This window comes from Nasonia vitripennis, chromosome 1, assembly GCF_009193385.2.
Source record: "Nasonia vitripennis strain AsymCx chromosome 1, Nvit_psr_1.1, whole genome shotgun sequence".
In the NCBI taxonomy this organism is placed as follows: Eukaryota; Metazoa; Arthropoda; class Insecta; order Hymenoptera; family Pteromalidae; genus Nasonia; species Nasonia vitripennis.
Window position 1 is genome coordinate 36740648 of NC_045757.1, and position 26172 is coordinate 36766819.

The 26172-nt window shown below is 47.0% G+C and overlaps 2 protein-coding genes across 2 annotated transcripts; one reads left to right on the forward strand and one right to left on the reverse strand.

Moving 5' to 3' along the window:
• Positions 1 to 1483: 1483 nt before the first annotated feature.
• Positions 1484 to 26172, reverse strand: LOC100679812. The gene is made up of 4 exons (XM_008217391.4): positions 25609 to 26172; positions 6004 to 6317; positions 4680 to 4940; positions 1484 to 4154 (listed from the first exon to the last, which is right to left on the reverse strand). The coding sequence occupies exons 1-4, from the start codon at positions 25661 to 25663 to the stop codon at positions 3702 to 3704; spliced, it is 1083 nt and encodes a 360-aa protein (XP_008215613.1). The 5' UTR covers positions 25664 to 26172; the 3' UTR covers positions 1484 to 3701.
• Positions 11549 to 12448, forward strand: LOC100114933. The gene is made up of 2 exons (XM_001608142.6): positions 11549 to 11895; positions 12056 to 12448. Exons 1-2 carry the CDS (start codon positions 11647 to 11649, stop codon positions 12323 to 12325), a joined length of 519 nt encoding a protein of 172 aa, XP_001608192.1. The 5' UTR covers positions 11549 to 11646; the 3' UTR covers positions 12326 to 12448.

Sequence of the window (26172 nt, forward strand, 5' to 3'; positions counted from 1 at the left end):
ACATCGTCATTGTTATCGCAAAATTACGCAAAAAGGCGTTTACACAAAAAATCCAGAAATGAATTAATTCCCCGCGAAAAAAATCCCTTAAGCCTAACCCCCCACCTATCCCTCAGCAGCCCACATCCCGGAGAAAATACCAATTTGCAAGTTCCTCTCAAATTTGTTGAAAAGCTTTATGCAAAACTTTGCGAGTTTTTATTAGCTATCAGTGAATCATCAGCCAGCGTCAGATTGAGCTGCAGCTACACGTACGCAACAAACGCTGCACACAGAGAGAAAGCAAAAACCGGGCATCCAGGGCTGTACATGGCTCTCGGGTGGTGGGGGTCGAATAGTCCGGGGGGTTGTAAATCGATCGCAAGGACGCGCTGCAGCACACCTGTAGCTGGCTTACTTCGGCTCACTCGTACTCGCCTAATACCTCGCGAGGCCGTCTGCGAGACCTTCGAGTCGATAAGGGCCCGAGCTGCACCTCCGCAGTGTAATGAACACCGGCGCCTCCAAATTATCGCTTACATAGACTCTACTCCTATCAGTCCTTCTTCTCGTATCGCCCGAAATATCAAACCTACTACAATGATGCATGTATGCGAGCTGTGCAGCGTAGCGAATCAAAATTTCATTTCTCCCTCCGTCATCTTTTCATAAACAGAAGCGGAAATTTGACAAGCGAACGACCTTATCTCGGCGTAGAATAAAAAGGAAAAAGAGCAGACAGACAGAGGGTCGGGCTTTATCGGATCGCGCGCGCATGCTCGTCGCATTATCGATAAGGTTCCGGCTGAAAAGGGAGATGGACGCGTTTATGCAGCAGCGCCTCATGACAGCCTGGTATTCGTAATCGAACGCCGAGCCTGTTTACTGATAGCCGCGAGCACGAGCGCGCGATTAATATTTGCACAGAGTCGACGATGCTTGATATTATTGGATTATCGAGTGTGCCGATGAGGGGCTGCTACGGGTATTGTGTGCTCGCTGGATTATAATAGTGTCTCGAGAGCCAAGCGCTTGAGATGTGCTTTATGTTTGACTGGGATTGCGGAGTTGGAAGTCTTGCGTGTGATTTCATTGAATTTATCAGTTTTTATTACAGTAATTATTACCTTTTTTGATGAAAAAAAAAAAACGATTATCCTTAAAAAGCTGAGGACAGTTTAAATATAAAACGATCTCGCGGTCCGTTGCCTGTGCGCGCAGTGCAAGCCAGAAAAGCAAACAGAGTTAGTAAATATACCACCTGCAGGTCCAGTCAGAACTGCGGGAGCTATTTCTGGAGGCAGGATCATATCTTCGCAAAGAACTAGCGGACGGATTTGTCTTTTATGTTCGACCGCGACTTTGAAAGCTTGCATCGTAATTAAGTGTCGATACTTTGTACGTCTATGGATTAGTAAATATTTGCAAAAACTCGAACCATTAGGAGTAGAAAGCTTATATTTCAAAACGTTGGCATCGGGGAATTTGAATCGACGGACGCAAGTTGTGATTTAGAATGCAGGTTTATTTATTTTCCTATTATGCAGAAATAATTTATTGTATTTTTACAAAAAACATGTACAAAAAAGGCGGCACTTTGAGCACCGGGAAACTAAGTTTTTCGTTTAAATGTTAGACGGAGCAGTAAATTTTACGTATAGAAGTAGAAAAAGAAAAAAGGAAATAATAACAAGTAATATATTTGTATGCAATAACATATAGTCGATGGTAACGTGATATAATAAATAATAAATCGTAAAACGCTATGTAAATAATGCGTGTGTGTATGCCCAATAAATATATATACTACATGTATGCAATAATGATATAGTTGATAAGAGATTAAATCAATGAAAAAGAAATTACAGAGAACTTAAGAGCTACAGAAACGCTGCAAGGATAATGATATACTGGATTTTTAACGCTCGCATTACTATATTAAAATATTAATGGAAATCAATTTTCGTTTTCGCACAACAAATATTGACCAAGTCTCTTTTCTAATACAACACGTTGCCCTCGTGCGCAAAATTCGCTACTCTTAAATTTAATTATAGATTATTGGATTCCAGAATCTTCAGATTTTGTTCAAAGTATTATTTCGACCCTGCGTAGAGGAATGTTATGAAGGTACTCGGGCGAGATTCAAATTTTCTCGTGCGCCGGTGTTGAAATAGGAGAAAAACATGTTACAAAGAATTTACTTGTACCTCTTCATTAAATCTAAGTACATTATTTAAAATAATTTTACGTATCTAGAAGTTATAGAGCTTAAGCGCCGGTAAACTGTCTGTAACAAATTTTTCAAGTAGTGCATACAAGTGGTCAGTGACGCACAGTATCTGCATATATTTTTCTGTACAATAACAGCGCATATAGGGTAAGAAAAAAATTGTCATTACACTAGGTCATACATTCTAGGATTATAGTACATAGTAATTACGAAAAAAAAGACATACAAAGAAAACGTAGGAACTCAGCAACGTCCACGTACGTTTGTTTTTTTTTATATCACAGCTACAATTGGAAGCTTTCGCCGTGTCGCGGGCCACGTTAAAGCTACAATAAATAAAGTTTTTCTCAGTTTTTAAGTTCTCTATGGATATGCACTCCATTTCGCGCCAAACGCAAATGGACGATGATGGAGTGTTCTTCTTAAACCGGAAGCGATTACGTCGTATACGATTCTGCAACCAACAAGACAACATTCTCAAATCGAAAAAGTAGAGAATTAATCTTCGATTCATCTTTCGAGCCGATACTTCAAAATACAATCTTAATTTTAAGTACGATATGATCTTTTATTTTGGATAAAATTTACAATAAGTCATTCGAGGTTAAGAATTCTTTAAATTTTCGCAATTTCGAATGTCGTTTGTAAGTACTGACGGCTGAAGGTTTCACGGATTTTCACTCCAAAAATCAATTTTCTCTCGTTAATCGTAATTTCATAACAGTGCAAATTACACATTGCTCAACTCGTTAATAATCAATTGGCATACATTTTTGGTACAATACAAGTGTTAATTTCATTATTTTTCGTTCATAAATTACACATGACGTTAAAATACGAAACGGCGTAGTCAAAAATCGATGAAACCGTCGATCGAGTCTGTATTCAGCAGTCTAGCGACGACGATAATTTAATCTGCAAGTCGCGCAAAGGTAGAGTACCTTTATATAATTAAATTATAATTACTCGACGTGTTACACATAATACTGCTTGATCGCACTGAAGTAGATCTCTTAATACTGTCTATATATATCAAAGTCTACGGAATGGTTCTGTCGTTTACATCAAATTTGCACAGTGACACGCTAGACCCTATAATATAGTCGAAAATAATCGGATAGCAAATCTTATAAATATTAACAACTCGAAGTTCAATATAAAAACTTACGTCTCGTAGTGTCGATAACGCGAAGTATTACAATAAATATAATCGAATGCCTATACCGAAATCATGCAATATGATCCGTCTCGTTACACCGGTACACGCTGAATTTTTCATCTCCTTATTCGCTTTTCTACTTCATTACTCCAGAATGGAGTAGAAAAGACTCTTGACAATAATAATAATACATAGTTCGATCGCGCATAATTTTTCAAATCCTAATTCGGTATATCCTTATAGTAATTTAATTACTCTCAGAACGCAGTGAGTTTGCCTCAGCAATAATACAAATACCGGTGTTCCTAATCGACAAAGTCTCTAACGCCTTCAGAAGCTCTTCCTCTGCTTCTTTCTCATGACCTTCTTCCTTGCCATCCTCCTGGACGTCTGGGCGAGCTGACGTTCCTGCTGGTCTTTTCCGGCCTGCTGGTGTTTTCTGGCCTCGGACATCTTGTGAGCCTTGGGACGCTTCGGGTTTTGCTTGTTCACCTTTTTGGCGCCGGGCTGTTGCTGCTTCTTGGGCTTGAAGTAGCTCGTGAGCGGTCTCAGCATCGCCGGGTCGCAGGTTCCGGGACCAGTGGCTGTAGCGTTGCGCAGCGCCCGGATCCAGTCGTTGAGAAATGCTTGGTAGAGACGAAGCACACCAGAGTCCTGGATCAGCATGAGGGTGAGGTCGCCCTCCCGAGCCCAGTTTGAGGACTCGGTCACGATGACGGACTTGTGGGTGACCGGGAGTTGGAGACCCAGATTCAGGATCGCCGTTTCCACCTCGCAGAGCATCTGTTGAAAAATACGAAAAATTAGATTGGATGGTCTCGGTGCTTTTGCAGAGCAGTAACGTTAACATTCGTCTGCGCAACAGCTCAACGCGTTCTACATCCTATATGTAATTGCGAATCTTTTTGCAAGCTCCTTCAACATTGTTAAACGGCTATAGCCACTGCATTATGCATCAGCGCGCTCGCACGATACTGCCTCATCACTGTTTATTTATTGAAGTATTTATGTAAAAGCATTTCTGTTCGCAACTTAACGTTTTCTATCAGAGAAGCACTAAACTTTTACAACTGCGCGTTATTGCACAGTCCGTGCGCGCGCGAGCGCAGCGTTTTACAAACAATACCATTGTGTTTTCTCTCCGTCTACCGATGAATGGTATTGCCTCTCTCAAAACAATACTCAATTTTCGAACGCAGAGCTGCTGGCTCCGGCTGCTTCCTGTCGGAAACCAGGACATCAGCGCCAAATTAATTTCCGCCGGTTGATCGTTCGCGTGGGAGCTGTACAATCCATTGGCAAACTCACCCTGAGAATCTCGTTGTTCATTCCGTCGATGATCTCGTTCCGCCTAATCATTGTCATGTCGGCGTTGATGTTGGACTTGAGCCTGAAGGCGCGCAGGTGATGGAAAGTGATGGCGAACCTCTGGAGAGCATCGTGAAGCCGCGGCAAAGCTCGCTCGGCTTTCTTGCCCTTCTCCAGACACCAGACCTCGCGGTGGTACCACTCGAGCTGCTTCTCCGGCAGCCAGCTCATGCGGTACTGCTCCTTCAGCACTTTATACACCTGCGCAGAGAAGAGGAGACTTGGTTTACACTTGACTTGGCTTACGCGACTTTTTTTTCCGCGACGATGCTCCCGAGGAAAAGTGAGACGCCACCCCCGCGGTCACGTTCTTCCGCGTGTGTAGCTGGCTTTCGCTGAATTTCAAGAGGATATTATGATGTAGCGTTGGGTGAGAGAAAGTATGAATCATCCGCGGGCGAGTATAGTTGTTTCGCGCTATACATCCATCGCGACGCGTTTGCTTCTAATAACGGTGCAGTGGCAGAAATGTGGTTATCCTCGCATAAATCCACAGAGAGCAATAAAGCCCGTATGCGCAGTCCCGATAAAAGTCTAGACCGGAAAAGTCTCTTTCTCTTTTCCAGCGTCGCGGACGTATAGAAAGCGATGACATAATTACCCGACGATGCGAGCCCACTCCGCAGGACAGTCGTTCCCATGCGAGCATCAGCGAATCTAAAGTGTCGGACGTGCGCCAGTTTGAAAGATAAGCTGTATGAAGAAAAGGAAAACACCGCGTGTGAGATGCACATGTGCCCCCGGAGTAAGCGAGAGAGAGAGAGAGAGAGAGAGAGAGAGAGAGACAGAGAGAGAGAGAGAGAGAGGGAAAAAGAAACTATGGATGTCAGCTGATACGATTGTTTTCGTCTGGATGAGTCGGTGGTCGCTCGTCTCTCTCGCGTGGGAGGCTCTCTCGAGCCCTGTGCGGTCCTGATAACTCGCGAGACGAGAGTATTTTTACGGTGCGACGTTTACGATCTGCGCAGCTTGGCTTACAGGCAGCTGACTTCTTTCTGACTCGATGATAAATTTAGAGCCGCGCATTTCGACGACGATAACGAACTGGTCGCTCGCGCACCGTTTATGTAAAGAGTATCATTTTTTCAACTATTTTCGCGTATCTCGATCGAATTCTTCCTGCGTGATCAATCTTGATCAGGGCTTTTTCACTGCGTCAAAACGGTACTCGCGATCTTGTAAACAGACGAGGAATGCGTGGTTGCCGATCCGGTTATGATCACTCCGCGTATAATGATAAATCATAACGATCGTATAATCTCACCTTAGAGTAAATTTCGTGAATGTCCTTGAGATCCTTGCGAAAGTGGTTCTGCGCGACCCTGAGCTGCGTCTTGACCCTCTTAAGCGCCCTGTGGACGCTGTGCCTCTGAGGCAACTTCCTGAGGGAGGCGGCGACGGGTGTGCCGCAGGGCTGGAGCCAGGGTTCCATGTTGAAGTACGAGCTACTGGCTTCGCTGTAGGTGGCGCGCATGCTGCCATAGACCGGTGTCGCCGAGCAGCAGCTGATCGAGCCGCCCAGACCCGAGCTGAGGAAGAACGCGAGGCTCGTCAGGGTAGCCGTCTGGGCCACCGAATCTGCAAGCAGATGGAGATGGGGAAAATTAGTCTTTGCGAGATACGTCGTACGAGAATGTACGTTATCTTAGAGCGATATCCGTGGGAGATAATTAAACGTTTGTAAACGCAGTTATTAAAACCTGTTTATCGGCTAAGGAGGCATTGTTCGCTCTCTCGCTCGTGTATGATTTTCCATTATGCTCGATTGCGATCTCGTGCTACTTCTCGATTTTTACAACTGCGGCATTAGCGTATTTGCAAGAGGGATAATTCAATTATTTTATCAATGACTCCGTAATCTTGCGCGTGCGTATAAGAGAAACTGCGAATTACGTGATTTTTTCGCGTTGGCATTCGATGGAAATCGGTGCATTTTATTTTTTGCAGCCTGTTTTTAGAGCGAATTCAAAATTTATCTGCCCGAGATCGTCTGGAAACACGCGTACGTGCATAATATACGAGCGGCGCGGGTATAATGCGTATTTTATTAAGCTTTATGGCGATATATAAACGCTGGTAATAGAGCCGATCGCTATCTTTATTATCCCAATATTATATCAGGTAATATAATAAACCGCTCGGCGTTACCTAATTCCGCGCGAGTCGACTCAATGAATCCCCATTACGCGTTACGAAATCCATTCACACAATATCCACTACTATACTGCCTCCCGTACGATCCAAAACACTCGGAATCCACACGTCCGAATGAGCCAAAAAACCGCTCGTTCGATATTACGAAGACGCTCTTCCTACTTTCACACCCGGGCGCAGCCCAAACGCACATTAGACGAGAGTAGGCGCACGTATATAACGCCCACGCTCGATCCACCCCCGCACTCGCGGAGCGGCTCGCGAATCGGAGAATATCAGGATTTATCGCGCAATTCAAAGATGCACGCGGCGCTGTATTGTACTCGCTTTATGGCCCTATATCCAGCGCTATTACCACACGATCGCCGAGCTGTATCAATTCAGCCGGACGAGCGCGCGGCGCGAGAAGAACAAAAAGCTCCGAGTCGCGAGTATAAATCCGGAATCATCGATTAGTTCTCGCGGCGCTAATTGAGCGTAGGTACGCGTGGTAACGAGCGGCCAAGCGTGTGTACATCGACTCTTCGGTGTCCTTGCCGCGTACGGGCTATCGGTCGCAGGATCGATCTGCCCGAGCGGAAGACTTCTCGAATAATCGATTGAATCGTCGAACACGTCGCGGATGGAACGATGATTCCTCGCGACGGCTTGGACGTGCGGATGCAGTGAGCTTCAAGGCTCTCCGTGCGCGAAAAAGACCGAAAAGTCTAGGATAAAACTTTCAGAGCCGGAGCGTCAAGTCCCCGCGTGTACATAATACGCGAAGCAGCCCACGCGACTGTCGTCGCTTCTTCGGCGGATAGTCTGCGACGCGCCGGGATATGATCGAGAGGAGCGTCATTGTTCCGCCGCGGCGGCTCTAAATCACGATTCGATTAGCCGGCCGCAAGCGCGAGCTCCTTATCCGGCCGACGTCCTCTCACGCCCCCGACTATGTACATGCGTTCGGCGTGAGCTTTTGCGCCTCGGACATCGAGGATTCCTAAACCGTATTTGAAGAAACGGGGTATAAATCTGAGCAGATTGCACAGAACCGTGTAATCAAGGTTTCAACGACTTTATCCGCTCGATATAAACACATCGATCTAATAACTCCAGGCCGATGTATGAGGCTCCTCGAGAGAGCGTGAGAGAGCCCGAGGTGCATCGCCGAGTCGAAAAATCCATCGCGCTTGCGTGCGATTTTGTCGGCGCGGTTATTTATGACAGGGAAATTGTGGAATAATTTCGTATGCCCTCCGCGAGCGAGAGAGAAGCGCGTGGGCGGCGTTGTGTGTGTGTGTGTATGCTTGCGCCTGTGCGTACTACGCTCGATTTGCTTTTCCGAACTTATAGCTCGCTCGCGGCAGGAAACATTCATTTCGAGATTAATGCGCAACTGTTGTAATTAAGCTGCAGCTCCGTATGCTGGAGTAGAGAGAGAGAGAGGCGAAGGAAATTTCTGCAGAAAATTGAGCGAAATTCCCGCGGATTTCAAGGAGATTCTCGATTCTCGATGAAATTATTGTTATTAAAATTTTATTGTTATCGGCGCGCAGGAGTCTCGCTCGAGCTTCTGTGCGTGAGTTTCTTTTTTACCCCCGAGAGCTGAGCTACCGATTACGTACCGGACAGAAGAAAGGCGGTAAGTACACGGTATAGTAATCGCAGGGACACCTCATTGTTTCTTTCCCGATTCCGGGAAAATTATTCGTAATTTTCGAGAAAACGAAATCGCTCACATCCTGCGACTGTAATAACAGCTGCGCGCACTATGTGCATACACGTGTATGCGTATACGTTTTAAAAACAGAATTCGCATTATGTGCATATCACCGAGGCAGAGAAAAGGCTTATGAAGCTCGCGGAGAGGAGAGAAGAAGAATGAAAAGGAGATACCGACGCGGCAAAGGGCGGGCTTGAGGATGCAGGAATGTTTGCACGTTTCTTCTGTGGGTCTTTATGCGCGGATTGGGACGGGACGAAGAGAGAGAGAGAGAGAGAGAGAGAGAGAGAGAGAGGAAGATTGTTGGTTTTGCCGGCGCCCAGAGGCTACGCGACCAAGTGCTAAGGTGCACTTTCTCGGAAGGAGGGACCTGCACAGTTGTACGTGTTTATACACACTGACTTCGATTCGTTTTTCGCGACGCGACGAATTCGGTAGTTCGAAGCTTGATCGAATTTATACTATATCGGAAAAGAGACTCGAGAATATAACAGCACCGGCAGCGCATCTGCATGTAATGAGCGCACGACACCCTTACATAATGCGCTCTCGCGTCCCGCATGATCGAGCGCACGATTTGTCGAGAGCCATAAGTGAGTATCATCTCACGGAGAGAGAGAGAGAGAGAGAGAGAGAGAGAAAACACGGCGCGAGGGCGAGTAGCACGTGATATTCGCGCCGGCGGGACACATTCGCCGCGTTATGGGCGTATATTCATGCATCGTGCAGAGGCGTCGCACTACACACATCGGGCAGCTTTCACCGCTGGTTTCTCGCGATGATATTCCCGTCTCGGATTCACTGCACGCTTATTATGAAAAAACTGCAGTCCGACGCGTTAATAATTACCAACGTGTATCACAAAATTGAATAAGGAAACAACCCGATTGTCCATTGATACGACGAGCAATTTTTTTCCGCGCGTCCCCCATTCAGTAATTCAATTTGCGAAACCTATTAATCAAACGACGCCCGAGAGGAATTTTAGCGCAGGCACAATGCGCGCGAATCGATACATCCGCCCTGCGAAAAGTCCCAGGCTATTGTTCCCCCACCTACACGAATAAGGATCGACGACGGATTATCGACAGGTTATATCACAGTCGCGCAGCCTGGAATTCTGAGGGTACGAGAGACTCAGCGCGCCTGACGTCACGGATGCGCCAGACAGATTAGCGCTCGATTTGCATGTGGTCCTGCGCACAGGTATACACGAGATATAGGTACAGCAGCGTCCTATCGGATCGCGTATAGGAAACGAGTCTCCGCGTGTGCGTGTTGCTCCTTTTTCGACATTCTTCGGAGGCACTCGGTTGCGCGCCGGATTCCACGCGATTAGGCTCACGCGAGGATCTCGTGTATGGAGAACGCGAACACGTGTATGGCTACACAGTTGCGGGGCTAGCGAATACTTTCGGTTCCGAAGACTCAACAGAGACAACTTCGCGAACGTCAACGACGAAGACACTCGCGAGCGCACTCCAGAAGAAGTGAGAGTGTTTAGCGCAAAGTAAAACCATATCCTCGAGGCCCTCGCTCTCGAGGGGGGCTTAGTTTTGCCGAAGCGCGCGCGTTAAGTGGACTCGTGTGTGCTCCCACGTCTCTTTTTTTCCCTTTCTGCTTCTGCCGCCTCTCTCTAGCGCTCTTGCTCTTTTTTCCCTGCGCCCTGCCTCTCTCTGCCCCTCTCTCTCTCTCTCTCTCTCTCTCTCTCTCTCTCTCTCTCTTTTGGCTCGTTCGTCGTTATTATCAGCCGCGCGCGGCTTCTTATTATGCCTCCCTTTCTTTTTTTATCGATTTACTTATACGCACCTCTAGTTTACACTGTTTTTTATTACCGACCCACATTTTTCGAGAAGGACACGCGCTGAATTTTAAATCGGAGGACGCGGGGGAATGCACGCGAATTAGCCGGTTATTAGTCGGTAATTTGAAAATTGTCGAGAGAGGCCGCTGCATTATCACGTCTGAGCTTTTTTATCTCTCTCTCGACTTATTACATCTTGCCTGATTTCTTGCAAGAGCACGAAAAGTTCCGTGTAAAATTTAAAAATTCCGAACAGTTACAATGATAAAGTCGTTCGGGGGTCGACATCCGGTTACTAGAAACACGAGTACACGCGGCCCATAAAGGAGGACCAGCGCGTAAACCGCCGATCGTTAACGTTAACGCACCGAGAAGAGCTCATCAGTGTCGCGTATAGGTATAACCGATCTCTCGACTACACGGAGAGCCATTACAACAACAACTAGACAACTGCCTATACACAGGCGCGTATAATGACCGTAACCTCAGATCCCTCTCTCGCGAGCGGGTATTACCGCGAGATATGGATCACTGATGGCATACGCCGCGACTGACGTCATTCGTCGTTTATATCCAGACGTGACAGTCTACCGTCGGCATCGCGCCGTTGTACCAGACGACGACGAGCATAGCTGCACAGGTATAGAGCGCAAGCGCATGATCGGGCGCGACGTTTCATACTCTGCCGAGTGTACACCGAGAGAGCCGTAGGAATGCACGCATGGGCGACGTCATGTCTGCGGGAGTTGAGCCGCTGATACATGCTCTATACTGGGTGGGATCGCAGGATTTTCCGCCGGGACTTTTCAATGGATCGGTTTTTTTCGTTCTCAGATCCGACCAGCGGATAAGACGCCGGTGATATAAGAACGCGGATGGACGGATGTCTTTCCGCTGATATTACGTTTAATTATGAGATCGACTGCAGCTGGCAACAGCTCTATGATCGAAATATCCGAATCTGATTTGCGTTATTTACTCGTCGCGACGATCGTTATCAGTGATAAAGGCGTGGCTAAAGCCGTCTAGTACAGATCCGGTTTGTTTATTGTGTCGGTGCCCGAATTTTCCGCAACATTGGGAAAATCGGCAAGGAGGGGATTATGTAGAGTAGTAACGAGACTGTCGAAACTTAAGGACTTCAAACTATGTTTACCGCGAGACGAGCCACAGTATGATTCCGACGACGCTAGTGTTTACTTCGCATATGTTCATTATAAACGACTCCCTGCTGTTAAGTAAGAATGGCCGGCACTGGCAGCAGAAAAGAAGATGCGATTTCCATACTAAAGAACGACGTGTACAATACGAGAGTGAACACCTTGAACATGATGCGTAAAACCCTGGCCGATCAAAGAAAGCAAGCGGACGAGCTTTTGAAAAAAATGGACGCTTACACAGAGAGATTCATTAGGAGGCTACAGAAACAGGACAAAGCTTTGGCTATCGTGACGCAGAATATCGAGCGACACCAACAGAAATTGCTGGAAGTGGTAAGCGGTGAACCGATTTTTCAAGCTTTGTTTTGTGCTTAGAAGTATCAGGAATGTGTATGTGCAGTGTGTCATAGTATTTAGATAACTGGAACTTGCTGTGCATCCGACGTGTCTGTGGAAATGGCTAACCCTTATTTCAAATTTTTTTGGAACACAGACTAAGCAGTTAGAAGACCCCGCGCACCAAGGGGACGATAAAAAGCTGCTATTAAACGGACTTGTGGTGAAATACACGAAAGAACTCGATGAAATGAAGCATGGAGAAATGAAGATCGAGGAAAAATTCAAGGCCGCACGCGATTGGATAAACGACAAAATCAAAAGAAGTGGCCGGACCATGGGAGAGTACATGAGATACATTAAAATATTGGAGACACAGATTAAGGAGATGAAGGAAGTACTGAAGGAAGAGATCGAAGACTTCTGACTTTTCTCATTACAGCTATACGTTCTCTCAACCACGACTTTTACCTCGTTTTTTCGCAATCAAGATCCATATTCATCCACTGTCTAATAGTTTTCGCATTAATAAACAGAGTTCACAACGAGATTACTCTATCTTACCGATTACATACCGACTCGAGATTTTGATTGACAATAGCGGGTTACGAGAAGACAGACGTGATATAAGAGAAAACCGAATCACCTCCGGTAATTTTATAATCGCGCGTTTCGCTCCCAATTAACGATATCTCGAGGGAATCGGCTCGTTATGCCGCGAGCGCGCGATAACTCTCGTCACACCGTGTATACCAGACTCGGCGCGGATGTTCATGTATAATACTCCGTCTGGTTATCCGTCCGGCTCGCGAAAAACTCGCGCGCGTAAGCCGATACGCTTGGCAAAAGCTGCAGCTGCCGACGCTGCCGCATAGCTAGACAAGCGTGATAATCTGCCGGTCGTATCGGATTTTTGGAAAAATCGCTCGAGGCCTTCGAGTTAACCTCGAGGGAGAGAATCCCTCTGCGAGAGGGTGTAGAGTTTCGCCGATTTCTGTGTTTGTTTTCTGACGGATTTTAACGATTTGCATATTTTTTTATTTATTCATTAATTGACGCGGTATAAAATAACGCCCGCGGAGAAATAAAAACGCGATCGAGGTATTATGTCCCATTGCTCAGCAGCGTTCGACATCCAGTCCACCTTTCACGAGATACACGTATAATCCCGCGTGGCCACGAGAAATATTACTACCATTTTTTCCCTCGCTGTCTCTGACCGGAGCTGAATATAATAATTCGAAGCTCGCGCGCGCGCAAGGCGGAGATAAGTGTATTCGGATTTTACGAGCCGCAGTAAAGTTAATGACGCGACGAAAACAAAAATCGGAGACACTTCCGTTCTCTGGGTGCGAACTTTTCGATTTATTTCATGGAAATATCGACGACCGATAACCTTTTTTGCCATACTTACACTATACACGGGATCGGGCTTTGCGTTTAAAGAAAAAACTCGTCGCGTTCTTCTATTTCGCCATCCCGAAAATTTACGAGTCTCTATTCCCCGATATATCCTCGAGCAAGAGAGAGAAAGAAGGAGCTCGAGACCCGTAAACAAATCATAAATTATTTATTGGATCTTTAAAAATCGAGCCTAGAAAATTGACTTTTATTAATCCTTTTAACGGCCCACGGGACGGTTTCCTTTTGGAAGCCGCGCGCTAGAGAGAGAGAGAGAGAGAGAGAGAGAGAGAGAGCTCTCACGGAGATGCGCGCAGTGCTCTCATCCATGTCACCGAGCTGCGCGTTCGCCGGGGGACTATATTATAGAGGAAAGAGCGATCGTGCATTTTTTAAAGATCGTTAAATAAATCACCGCCTACTCCTTTTTCTCTCTTTACACACACACTTCGTTGCGGACTGCTTCTCACCGCGAGCGAGATCTTTTTTTCTCTACACTCGATTTATTGTTTATACAGAAATTGAAAAAAAGAGCCTAATCAATTATATCAGAATCCTACAAATTATACGAGGACGCAGTCCGCGGCATCATCCATCCTCGCGAGGACTCCTTCCTGCCCCGCGCGTCATCCGTCACGTCCTCGCTCATATTAAATGGAACTCACCTCTCGGCGACATACCGCCGGCGCGCATTCCGCTCTGTGGCTTCTGCCGCTGCAGCGCCACCCACATAAATTTATTAACGAGCGTCTCGGCCAGCGCCGACATCGGCTCTCCGCGCGCGATTCATTTAGCGATTACGCGCCGCGCGATGATTGATGTTAATCCGACTGCTGCCGACGAGGAGACGAGAAAAGAGAAAAACAAGCCGAGAGAAGCTTTTATCGTTGGAAACTATACTGCGGACGATTTGGATTTGGTTTTTGTGATTGTCGGTTATACGAATTGATAACGAAAGATCGGAATTCGCTCGAGAACTTGTTTCCATTATCAAGGGAACAAGCAATAATTATTCAGCCGATGATAAATCAGCCGTTCATTCATAAACTGGTTGCGAGCGCGGTTGCACTGAGAGATTTATCAGAAGAATGCGCCAGTACGAAATCGAGCCGAATTCCTCATTTCTCTGTCAGCATTATAATTTCAAACAGCCTATAGTGCCGATTTTTCCCCAGACTCTCTAGAAAGCTCATAACACTTCTACGAAGCCTACGCGCTCAGGCATACGCATTATAAATACGCAAAAGAGAAAAACCACAGCCAAAGATTTCGAGAGAAGGAGCTTACGCTTAAGCGTCAATTTCGTCACTCGGAGAAGAGAAAGAGTAGATAAAGCCTCCTTTATATTAAAGCGGCCGCTTTAACGATTTTCTTCCCATTGTCGCGCCCTCCGACCGATAACGGGCCGCCGCGACTTATTACGGGTCGTAAAGCGACGCCTGTCAGCACATACGATTTTCTGTCTCTCTTACTGCGAGAGTATGGGTATACGTACACACAGGCTTTCTCGCGACGCTTTTTTCTCGCCGATGAGCGCCGAGTTTTGACGTCGGAGGTACATAATGAGACGGCGGTTGTCGGAGGTATTATGCAAATGAGCTAACTCGCGCTCTCGTTTATAGCTTCATTCTCGGAAAATTGGAGGATCTGTTTGGTTACGCCTTGGCGCTGCCTTGAGAACCTGCGATATTTTTATCGGTTTCGTCACGGATATTTCTTGGCTTATGGGTTTTCGTGATAAGTTCTAAACTTTGAACTCGTCGTTGCCTGTTCGAGGTGTTTTTAGTATCAGAACGATCTCGAGACAAGGTTCCCATTCAACAGTTTTACAGACGTTCAGTGCAAGAAAGGAAATTAGAAAAAAGCACCGCACTGCTAACCGAAATCTCCATCAAGCATCATCATCGAATCTAAATCGTTGGCCGTGGTCAGGCACACGCGACTCTTTCTTCCCACCTCCGCACCAGTCCACCCACCGGCTCTCTCGCGTACACCAACACAGTCGTTCTCCTCGACGATATCCACCACACGGACCGAGCCTTATGCTCACTTTCATTCGTCGAGGGCGATACACTTTACGCACAGCTATATAACTCAGAGAGACGGAGAAACGATCAGCAGCAGCAAACAGGTTTGCGTCCGACTGGCCCATTTCTGGGGAAACTCGCTAGCACACGGGAGACTGACAAGGTGGACGTTGGCGCGCGCGAGCGCGGGTGATTAATCGGGGGCGATTTGTCGATCATCGATCACCGCTCGTTAGTTGGCTCGTTTATCAAACAATCACCGCCGAATTCGTTAATTGGAGGGAAAACGCGCACTTGGCTTTTCGCCGGGAAAATTGCTTTGTTATACAGGTGCGCACGATGAGGTCTGATTTATGAGACGACTCATTGATCCGATTGTATATCGCCGCGTCGTTAATCACTTTACCGGCTACTTTTTCGTGTATAACCGCGATTGAATCATTTGCAGGAAGGAAGCGGAATAATTCATCCACTCGAAAATATACACACACGAGACACGACGTTTTGACTCGGATGATTGCGCGCGGGTTTTAGTAGTCCCGACGCTTATTTCTCGGGCTCACACACGGAATGCGCTGAATTATCGGCTGCAATAACGCCGCATACATTGTCCGCGTCTCGGCAGCGACACAATATATAAGCAATCGCACGTGTAAGTAATAGGCGGTAGCAGCGTAACAAAGTGCCGCAATAACGAGTACGAGGCAATAAAACGCCGAGCTTTATTTCTAGATTCTCCGCCGTTCAATTTATATCCAACGGATAAAAGTCACTGGTATATCACATTGTGTGCACTCGGAGCGAGGCAGCCCGTATCACACCTCCCAAAACAATGCCGACTCGCGAAACGTGGCAACAATGCCTCCGCGTATTATACGATAATATTCTCGTCTCCGCATCACCGCACGACTCGCTTCTCGTAATGTACACTCGCTATATGCATGCACGTATATCCCTATATAATAAAAGAGACTCTCTCTCTCTCTCTCTCTCTCTCTCTCTCTCTCTCTCTCTCTCTCGTGTGCGCTCGCGCATTTGCGATTTACACGCTCGAAGAGAAGTTAGAGGCCGTATAATATTAAAGGCGAATTCACAATGGACTGGCGAGTCCGAAGATAAAGAGATCTACACGTGTAAGTCGCTGCGCTAATCTGGCCGTTTTACGAGAGCCGTTTTCTCTCTCCTGCCCGCGTCGTGTGTGTTTATCGAGCCGCGCGAACGATCGATCTAATAATTGACTTTCTATGTCTGGACAAGCTCGCCACGATCTGCGAAGGGGTAAAAAAGAACCGGGTTCTCCGACAGAAAAATGACTTTACGTAAAGTGTTGTGAGAGCGCGTATCCCAGAGGTGACGGACGAGAATGCGGGAGGTTTTATAATGATCGATCGGAGCCGAGATTTCGCCCCGGCGATTTTCGTTTTTCAAGCAAGTGTCAAGTTGAATACGAGGATATTTATCACTCTCTCGGTGTGTGTATTGCAGACACGAGCTGAAATCGAATATTAGCAATGCGTGCCGGTTTTTTCGAACCGGGGATATGTTAGCAGTGCATCGAGAGAGCGATTACGGTTTCTTATCGGAAATTAGTCTGCGCGCGTGTATCTCGTAACATGATCGCTCCCATTGTCTCTCTCAAGATTTCGCTCTCGGCGAATAATCCCATTGTCGATTCATTGATAAATCGGCACACAACTCTGTGACAACCTACTCTTTCGCTGTAGCTACACGAGCCAGGCAGACGGAGGCTATTTCTCATAAGTCCGGAGAATAACCGACAACGTTATACACGCATACCGATCACGTGAGAAGCGAAATAAAATCGTGAATGACTTGTTAGCGCGTTGAAAGGTTTCTAAAATCGCAAATCCGAATCCGGAGATTGTGAGACGTTTCAAAGTAGGTATATAATAAGCGACACCTCTCGCGGCCAGTCTAGCCGATAGTCGCGCGCGCGATTTCCATTATGTCACCGGGTCATTAGCGTATACGCGAGCCTCGCGCACCTACGCGCGTGTAGGTGAGGCCATTGTCTGGCGGGGTACAGTGCCTTCGACTCTCGGATGACGGGCAACACGGCCGGATTAGAATTGCGAGCTGCTCGGCTTCTTATCTTCGGGCATACGTATACGCGGACTGACACGCCGGCGACTCTGAGCGACGGCTGCTGCGCGAAAAGTCGCCGATAAGCTGCCGAGCTTTTGATTTCACTTCGGAGCTCGGGATTTTTCTCAACGAAAGCGCGGCCTTCCACAGTCCGTCGATGTCCCCCGTATCGATTAATGAACAAGCAGAGACACAATGGCCAATAAATTTCAAAACACTAATATAACGATCGAGAGCCGTCGTAAATTATCCCCGGCGTGATTATTAAATTTGCAACGTGACGTCATTTAGTCGATATAACGCGCGTATGACTTTTTATTACAGCCGCGATCGAAGCCATGGTGCAGGAGAGGGAAGAAAGATTTCACCTGACGCCATCTATCCTTGCGCCGGATCCTCGGGCGAGATGAATGATGCGTTCATTCATGCGCGGCTCTGAGACGACGACTGCGTATGCGTATGGACGGACACGCCTCGCGCTCGCGCTAACGCATATAGGTATACACGTATAGGAAAGCGAATTGCGTGACGAGTTTTCTTCGTCTGTTTGCCAGCCGAAGGGTGATTATTAGCTCGGTAACGGTTTATTTGTCGGGGGATGTTAAATATTGGTTTATTAGCATCTCAATTACCGCTGGTGGGAAGGTTTTGCTCCTCATGCTTCATTTTCCTGACGTTAGATTCTCGAAATCCATTTGCTTCTTGCAGTTCTTCTGGAACGAGGATTTACCGTTCGTGAATCGTATCGGTACAGCGCACGTAAGCGTCGTAAAAGCACAGTTAATCTATTATCAGAGCGTTCGGACATCGAAATGTATCAAATCGCAATCGTCGTCTCATATTAGATCAGTGCGTAAGTCTCTCGGTTAATGGCAACGATTTTTCACGCACCCCACCCATAGCCATAAAAATCGTCCTTTCTTCCGCCACGCGAGATAAAGGAGTAAGAGCTTTTGCTAAAGGCTCTGTATTATGAATCGTCGACAAAGGCTGCTCGCGCATATTATAATATAAAACGCGTTTCCGTGACCCATTTAGCTAAGCTCATTTCGATATAGGGACTTTATCATTTTCACGAGAGAGAGAGAGAGAGAGAGAGAGAGAGAGAGAGAGAGAGAGCTTTTAATCGAGCGAGAGCCTCGTTAGAATATCTCCTCGTCGCGGCCGATGCAAACGCGGCTACCAGTCATGCGTACGTTGTATCTCTTTTTCTTTCTCTTCTCGGCTCATTGGAGTTGATATACATATAGACATAAATTCCGCCAGTCTCTTGGGGCGTGTATTAAAACGTCGGTCATTATGCAGATTTATGTGCGTTATTACATTAGCGCGTGCGCGTGGCCGCGTAATATTTCAAATTGGCCGCGCAGAGCGAGCCAGACACACTGCACACTCTCTAAATCTCTGCGGACTTTTTAATCGGACTTTTGTCGCACCTGTGCGCGTGTATACTTATTACTTATTTAATCGTTGAGGAAAAAACCCGAGTTTAGAGTCTAATTCAAAGCGATTATACAAAGTTTAGCAATCCGACTTTCACTGAAGTCGAAGTGTGGCGCGAATTTTAATATCAGCTGGCCTCTATGCTGACTGCAAAATTCAATTTTATTGCGGCGAAATTTCTCGCAATTGGCCAGAGAGAGAGAGAGAGAGAGAGAGAGAGAGAGAGAGAGAGAGAGAGAGAGAATCAGAAAATTGCTTTCTAAATAACAACTAGAGAACCGCTCGCATCCGTTTGCCATTTCCTCGAAAAAATTCGAGGACTGAGATCGTTTTTTTAGGACACCTCTTCTGTGTCATTCCGAAACCCGAAAAGCGGGAATCATTTTTTAATTCGACTGAGGTCACAGGTCACCGATTATTAAATTTAAAATTACACCTTGATCGAGATCACGCAACGAGTTATTGCACAATCGCGTGAATTTAATTAATCTCCAATTAATTCAATTATCCTTATCTTCAGCGATATTGGTATCGAGATAACATCTCGCAGTGCGTATGGAAGCCATATAAACGCGAGCTGTCGGTACGCGATTCGGTTCCAAAGATTTATACGCTCATCGAGACAATTTCCGCAGCGTTAACTCATAGCTTTCCAGTCGACTGGCATCAGCCGATCGTTTGCTGCTCACGCTTGTCAAGACGATTTCCATGGTGTCACTTCGATTTTCCGCGAGTGAAAGTCCGGATTTCGCGATCGATACATCACGAGTGCATTTGACTAGTTGTCACGCAAAACTTCGAATATCGTCGATCGATTACACGTCAAGAGCTCATTCGACAGAACTTCAATTTTACGTTACCAGTCGCGTGAGCAAAGAAGTTTGCGCGCTCATAAAATCTGCATACGATCGGCAACAAAGAAACCGGAGCAACCCTGAGCCAAAAAAAAAGTCGTTAAGAACAACGCACGCATCGTCGTTCCTCTTCTCTTTGTTGCAAACTCGATGACAGAGCCCCTCAAGAATTCGTTCTAAACATTGCTCGCACACGCGTCGGCTGAAAAACTGTAGCGGAAGGGTCTCCTTGAGAAAAGCGATCTCGCGTTCTTTCAATTTTTTTTCTCTCCTCTCCGCGGCCGAGGAAACGGCGCGAGATGCCTTAATGCGCTCGTAAATCCGGGCAATTAGAGGATCGTTACCGTGGCTTTAGCGCGACGCGAGAGCCTGAATTCGCGCTGGAGCTCGTGTGTGCACGAGGATGACCGGACATTGAGCAACTCCTTCTCTAAACGCTTTGTGCTGCTGCGATACTTTGATGTTTTACGCGCGACGACCTGCGGAGGAATCGTGTCAAGTTTAGCTCGGAACTGTTGTCGTGGAGTTGCCGATCGTCGATGTACACGAACAATGTGTGCATCGATTTATGATCGATCGGTAGGTGTTGTGCAACGATATTACCGTTGCGTCTTCAAGAGGAATCAATCACCGCACGAGCTATGAGAGAGTACACGTCTGACATAACAAGCCGATATCGGCTTGTTCAGCGTGACTCTTGCTAATCTTTTCGCGTGCCGATTTTTCGAAAAAAGTATATAAAATCCGTACTTGCCTCACATAAATCATCAGGCACAAGCATCCCGTGCCTCTCCCACTCGCCTCCAGTCTTCCGAATAAATTGATAAGTCTCGAGAGGGTATATATAGCGCTAGCGAGAACTGCACCTGTGACGAGCATATCGAACGCAATTATTGAATATAAAGCGCGCGATCGGCTCGTCGAGCGTGAACAACGCGATTGTCGCTGATCCGTAGCGCTGTGTATAAGTGGGAGTGGAATTTTCACCTTGTGCAGCTCTGATCGTCGAAGATTTATTATGTCTCGGGACTGTCTCTGCGCGTAGTGTGTGTTTGTTTTGCTTTTTTGCGGATAGATCTCGCGTCGGGCGCGTGCTTTACGGTTCAGCGATTTTTACCAGTTTTTATGAAGAAAATAGTCGGCCTATCGGTTGTTCACCTCGTTTAATGGACTGCAGAGAGCTACTCATAGTCTGATGAATGGGAAACGATCCAGCCGACACGTTTCTTAAAAGTGTTATGTAGTTTTCGTAACAGTCCTCCGCTAGCTTATCTCGTATCGTTTATAGGTATATCTATACCAAAGGTTAAGTTCAGCTCTCGATTAGGAACATTATTGAACTTGATCTGACGCAATCGCGAAAATTTTCCCCGGCGCGGTAATAAAAGCCTGGAAGATATCGTAAAGTAACCCAAGAACAATCGAACGAGTTACACGCGGTCGCCGCCGAGACGCCCACGCGTCGAGGAAAGCCGATATAATCGATTCTCTCCATGGCTCGACGACGTTGATAATACGCTCGGCTCGGTATTCGATATTTATGGTGTTCCGATACGATTTACACGCGTGTAATGCGGCGTAGAAATACGGTGTCGAGTGCGTATGGGATCCGATGATTGATTCGGGCCACGGATACACTTTGAGGTGACTTTGTCTGGTTTCCGGGCAGTTGATTGTCTTACGCGGATGTGTGTCCTATGGATTCTGGAGTATCGGGTGTTGCGGTGTCTAATTTTCTGGCGCAGCTAATGCGTCATTTTAGAAAGCAGGAGGAATCGCGCGCGTCTCTTTGTTCGACGCTAAAATATTAAGAGGCGTAAAAACGACGTTGTAATATAAAAGCAGCAGTCGATCAAAGCGCATTCGCGCGAAGTAAAACGCGATAACCCTAAATCTCGCGCGTACATCCCCGGGAGAAAAACGATCCGGCTCGCAATTCGAATTTTCATTTTTCAGCCGATAACTGCCCACCATAAAGGGCCTAAGAGGAATAACAGATTTTTTACGGTCGTCGAGCTGCGGCGATCGGCTGCGTAATATTTTCATTTGACGCCCGCGTGTCCCCGTAATGCCTCGCTAGTATCCCCGAAGAACATGAGACCGCAGAGAGAGAGAGAGAGAGAGAGAGAGAGAGAGAGAGAGACTTTTTATCTTCTCTCTCCCCGAGCTGCTGCTGCTGCTGTGTATGCTTCGGAAGGAGGGAGAAATTTAAGATGAGAGCTGGAGGAGAGGAGAATAATAAACGAGGCGCGCGCGATGAGCGAAAGAGGCGCGAGCGCGAAACGATGAAATTAATTTTTATATGCGGTGTGTGTACAGTGTTTCGAGAGGTGCAAGCAAGTTTGCTTTTTATTTTTGGGGCTCCTTTTTCCCTCTCTCTTTCTCTCCAGCCCCATGAGAGAACCGCTGGTTTATGTATTTTTTCGCGTGAATCATTCGTACGCGTTTATTTGAATGATTTAATATCAAAACGCCGTCATCGGGGAATTTTCTTTTGGATCCGCTCACTAAGTGCAACAAGTGTCGTCCCCGAAAATGGGCGTCGCGTTGTCGCGACATCAGTGCGAGACAGCGCGTGCAGGGAATATAATATAAAGGAAGAGTCGTTCCGACTTTAAGATTCCCTGGCGGCCCGGCTTTTCCTTTCATTGGCCCGAACTGTATTGCCCCTGGGATTCCCCCGGCAGCGTTTATATACCTGCAGTACCTACCGCTAACCGTCGCAGGTGCGTTATACACCCCTGGAGGGGGAGAGTTGTACTGCCGACGGCGACAGTGACACCTGTCGATTCGCAAGGCGCTCTTGTCATTAGCTTTGGGGAAGGGAAGGGGTTCGCGTACAGGACTCGCCGGTGGTCCGGGATGACTATAGTAGTCGACTCTGAGAATAACAAGGCTTACGACGAAAATCCTCCTTTTTTCCTGCACACGACATTTCCGCGTCGCACAACCTGTTACACGCGTTATTTCTCTTCCGCATATCGGGAGAAATATACTTTCAACGGAACTACGACACCTCTCGGGGCTTTGCCCAAGCAATTACCCGTCCGATTTTCGCGGCGGCGGCGATAAAGTCCTGCAGCACAAAACTGTGTTTTTCTCCCTCTCCGCGGCGCACGTCGAGCTGTTGGTCTCGAGCACACAACGCGGCCTGTTTGCTCTGTCTCTCGTGTCTTGGACCATTTTTCCCCGCGCACGGACTCTCGCGGCGCTCGTACAAAGCTACGGCAAATATGCGACGAGATGGAGATCCAAAGCGGCGCGGCTTAACCAGTTTATCAAACACGCGCCAAGAGAGGCGACTTTTCTGCAGTCGTCGCGCGTTTTCACTGCGCGCGAGAGGACAAGGGCAAATAGCCTCGAGTGCAGCGTGTGTGTGTGTTTTCGGAGATGATACGCGCGGGCCTGCCGAGTGCTTTAAAGGGCCCGATGTGTTTGGAGTCGTGGTGGATTAATATTGTTGCATTACAATTTTTCTTATTTGTGGCGTAGAATAAAGAGTGAGAGAGAAAAAAACGTGAGACCGAGATCGCGTGACTAAGCGCACGGCGACAGTTTAGGTGTTTATTTGGCTTCGGTCCTGAGGCGCACAAAGGATACCCCAGTGAGAGAGGAGGATATGTGTGTTTTAGTTTCACTTTTGGGCGACGAGTATCGAGTTCGAGACGAGTCGCGCGTTTGTTTAATTGAAATTTGAGATTTTTTCGGCCTCGCGCGAGCTGATAACGCCGGCTTAAATCGACTTCTTTTTTCGAGGAGCAGCTCACTCTGCGCATGCACACTGTACACGCATATAACACGCGCGCTCGAGTTTCTCGTAAAATCTGTTTTGAGGCGCGTGCGCCAAAGCTTCGAGGCTAATATTACGCGTGAATTACACCGACACGGGGTGTGCGCGTCGTATTATAATACACGAGCTCTCCAAGGCCACGAGTGTAACGTAAGATCGAGACGACCGGGGGTGCGAGAGATGTTAATTCCTCGCGACAATCCTTAATCCCCTTATCGCTCGTTATTTTCCAGCGAGATTCCGACTCTTTTTTCGACAGGAAACGAGAAGCGCCGATCTTTTTTATTGTATGTGCCGATAACACCTGCAGAATAGAAATTTCTTCGGCAAATATTGAATACGCCCCGACTCAAACATTGACACTGCTCGTTACCGTCGGAATTAGAAATTTCTTAAAACAAAGAGGATCCCGTAAAAATCGGCCTCTCTCGCGCGCGCGGTTGCGAAACTGGGAATTAATGGCGCAATCGCGCGCTCCGGCGCATATATATACGCGGAATGACCGATTGTACACGAGATAATCGAAATGAATCATCCCGGCGCGCGCGCGAGTATGAACTCGATCGAAATTTGTCAAGTCCGCCAAATAAGCGCTCGGCTCATTTGTTAGAGGCGGTTTTCGGGATTTTCGTATGCCCTGCGGTATGCCGGGATGATTTTTCATCGCGACTCCTGACAAATTGGGATTTCTTGTTTTTCACGCCGAGCGTCATTTTTTTGCAACTATATTGTGAAAATAATCTGGCAACAATGTTGTCTCGAACGATCTTTCCTTGTTGCGTTAGCTAGAAGTGCGGTGGATTCTTGTGATATCGAAGTCACGCGAAGAGGATGATACCGAGTAATTTTGTTTAGGAAAATCCGCGATTATGGAGTCGTCGACGTACTCGCTAATCACGGCTGAGATCAACCGGTCGGGATTACGCGCGAGTCTATTTCTCGCGCGTGGCTACGTCAGCGATAGGTGTATGTAAGACACAGTGTCATTGCAGGTTGTATATTTACGAACGAATTGAACGTTCGTATTTTAGGATAGGAATGAGTGCATGACAAAGTGCCACTATAACATCAGCTTGTGTAATCACTGCACGTTATCACAACATCGCTTATCGCCGAGAAATTATTATCAAACGAGCAATTACGATTAATTCGCGTGTAATATTAGTTCACGCGATGCAAATAAACATGATTGTATTTTCATGGAATAAAATTAGCGTAAATCGAACAATCGATTAATTAGTTTGCATGAAATTACCAAACCGTAATTGATGCGGCACTTGGCATCGTTGGAAAATCTCTCGAGTCTGACGAGGCAAAAGAACGTGAATGATTCTCGCATAATGAGATTACGCTGCACACTAGATATTTCGCGTCTCTCAAATCATCGTCGGTTTATTCAAAGCAGCGACATAAACAACGCGATTTTCCCAACAATGCCGCCGCCTCGCTATTTATATACGAATTATACGCACAAAGTATCGAAACAGGCGCAAAATCTGAATATCCATGCCGATCATTAGCTCTAATTACGATCGTCCGTAATTCGTCTAAATATAGGCTGGAAAGCGTTTTTTCATCCCGCGACTAGATGCTAATTTATTCGACATCAATAAACTTTCGAATAAACGATCTCGCTGTGTAGCAAAACTTGTTTGGGCGTGTTTCGACTGTGTCCGCACGCGCGCGCGCGCGGGAGGGAAGCATATGATCGATGGGTTGTCACCGAAAAGTTGCATAATTCCGGAGCGAAAAATTTTTGATAAAAAAACATCCCATCGATCACCAGTGTAGAACAATAGACCGCAGGCCAGCGGAAAAAGCGCAAATTTTTAATATTTGTTTTGATAGCCGATCGATCTAATGAGTCAATAGCAACGCGTCATTCAATCAAAACCTCGTAAGTTTAGACGCGTTACGGCAGGTCGACAGCTGATAACGAAGCCGATCGTAATCTGCCGGATGACGCATACGCTCAGCATCGTTGCACCGGACTGTATACAAAAACGAGGAATCGAAATATAAGCGGCTTCCCTCTAGCGCCCGCGCAAAGCAAAAAAAAAGCATAAGATGTATTCAATAATGTACACACACCGCCTTAGTGTGGCGAGGGCAAAAGCTCCGGCCACCAGCAGCCCGAAGATCATCTCTCGCTCTCGCCGCACCAGCTCCCTCCGACGTGCTCCAGGCAGCAGCGGAGAGCTCCTTGCCGATGTCGCTCGAACAACCCTCTTCTCTCTCTCTATCTCTCTCTCCTTCGGCACTTGGGATCGATCGGGTCTCTCTGTCCTGTCCGCGAGATTTTTTGGCGATTCCTCTCACTGCTGCAGTTCGGTTCGATAATATCGCGCGCCGTCGGGCAGACGACGACGACTCGACGGAAAGCGCCTCCGCATCGTTAACGTCCGCACACTCTCGACTCGTCGGGAAAACGGAAATCACTTTATACTTTCCGATCGATCGATAGTTAATAATTGTAATGACGATCTCGCACGAGAACTCGAGGGGTTAAAAGTCACTGATGGTAAAATCACAACAAGCCTCAAGACAGGTATCGTGTGTGCACGATAGAAGAGAGAGCTTGACCATTCGGCTTGCCGATCTCGTGGTGACTGAGGATCCGAGGCTGCGACTCGCACAGTTACTCACTCAGAAG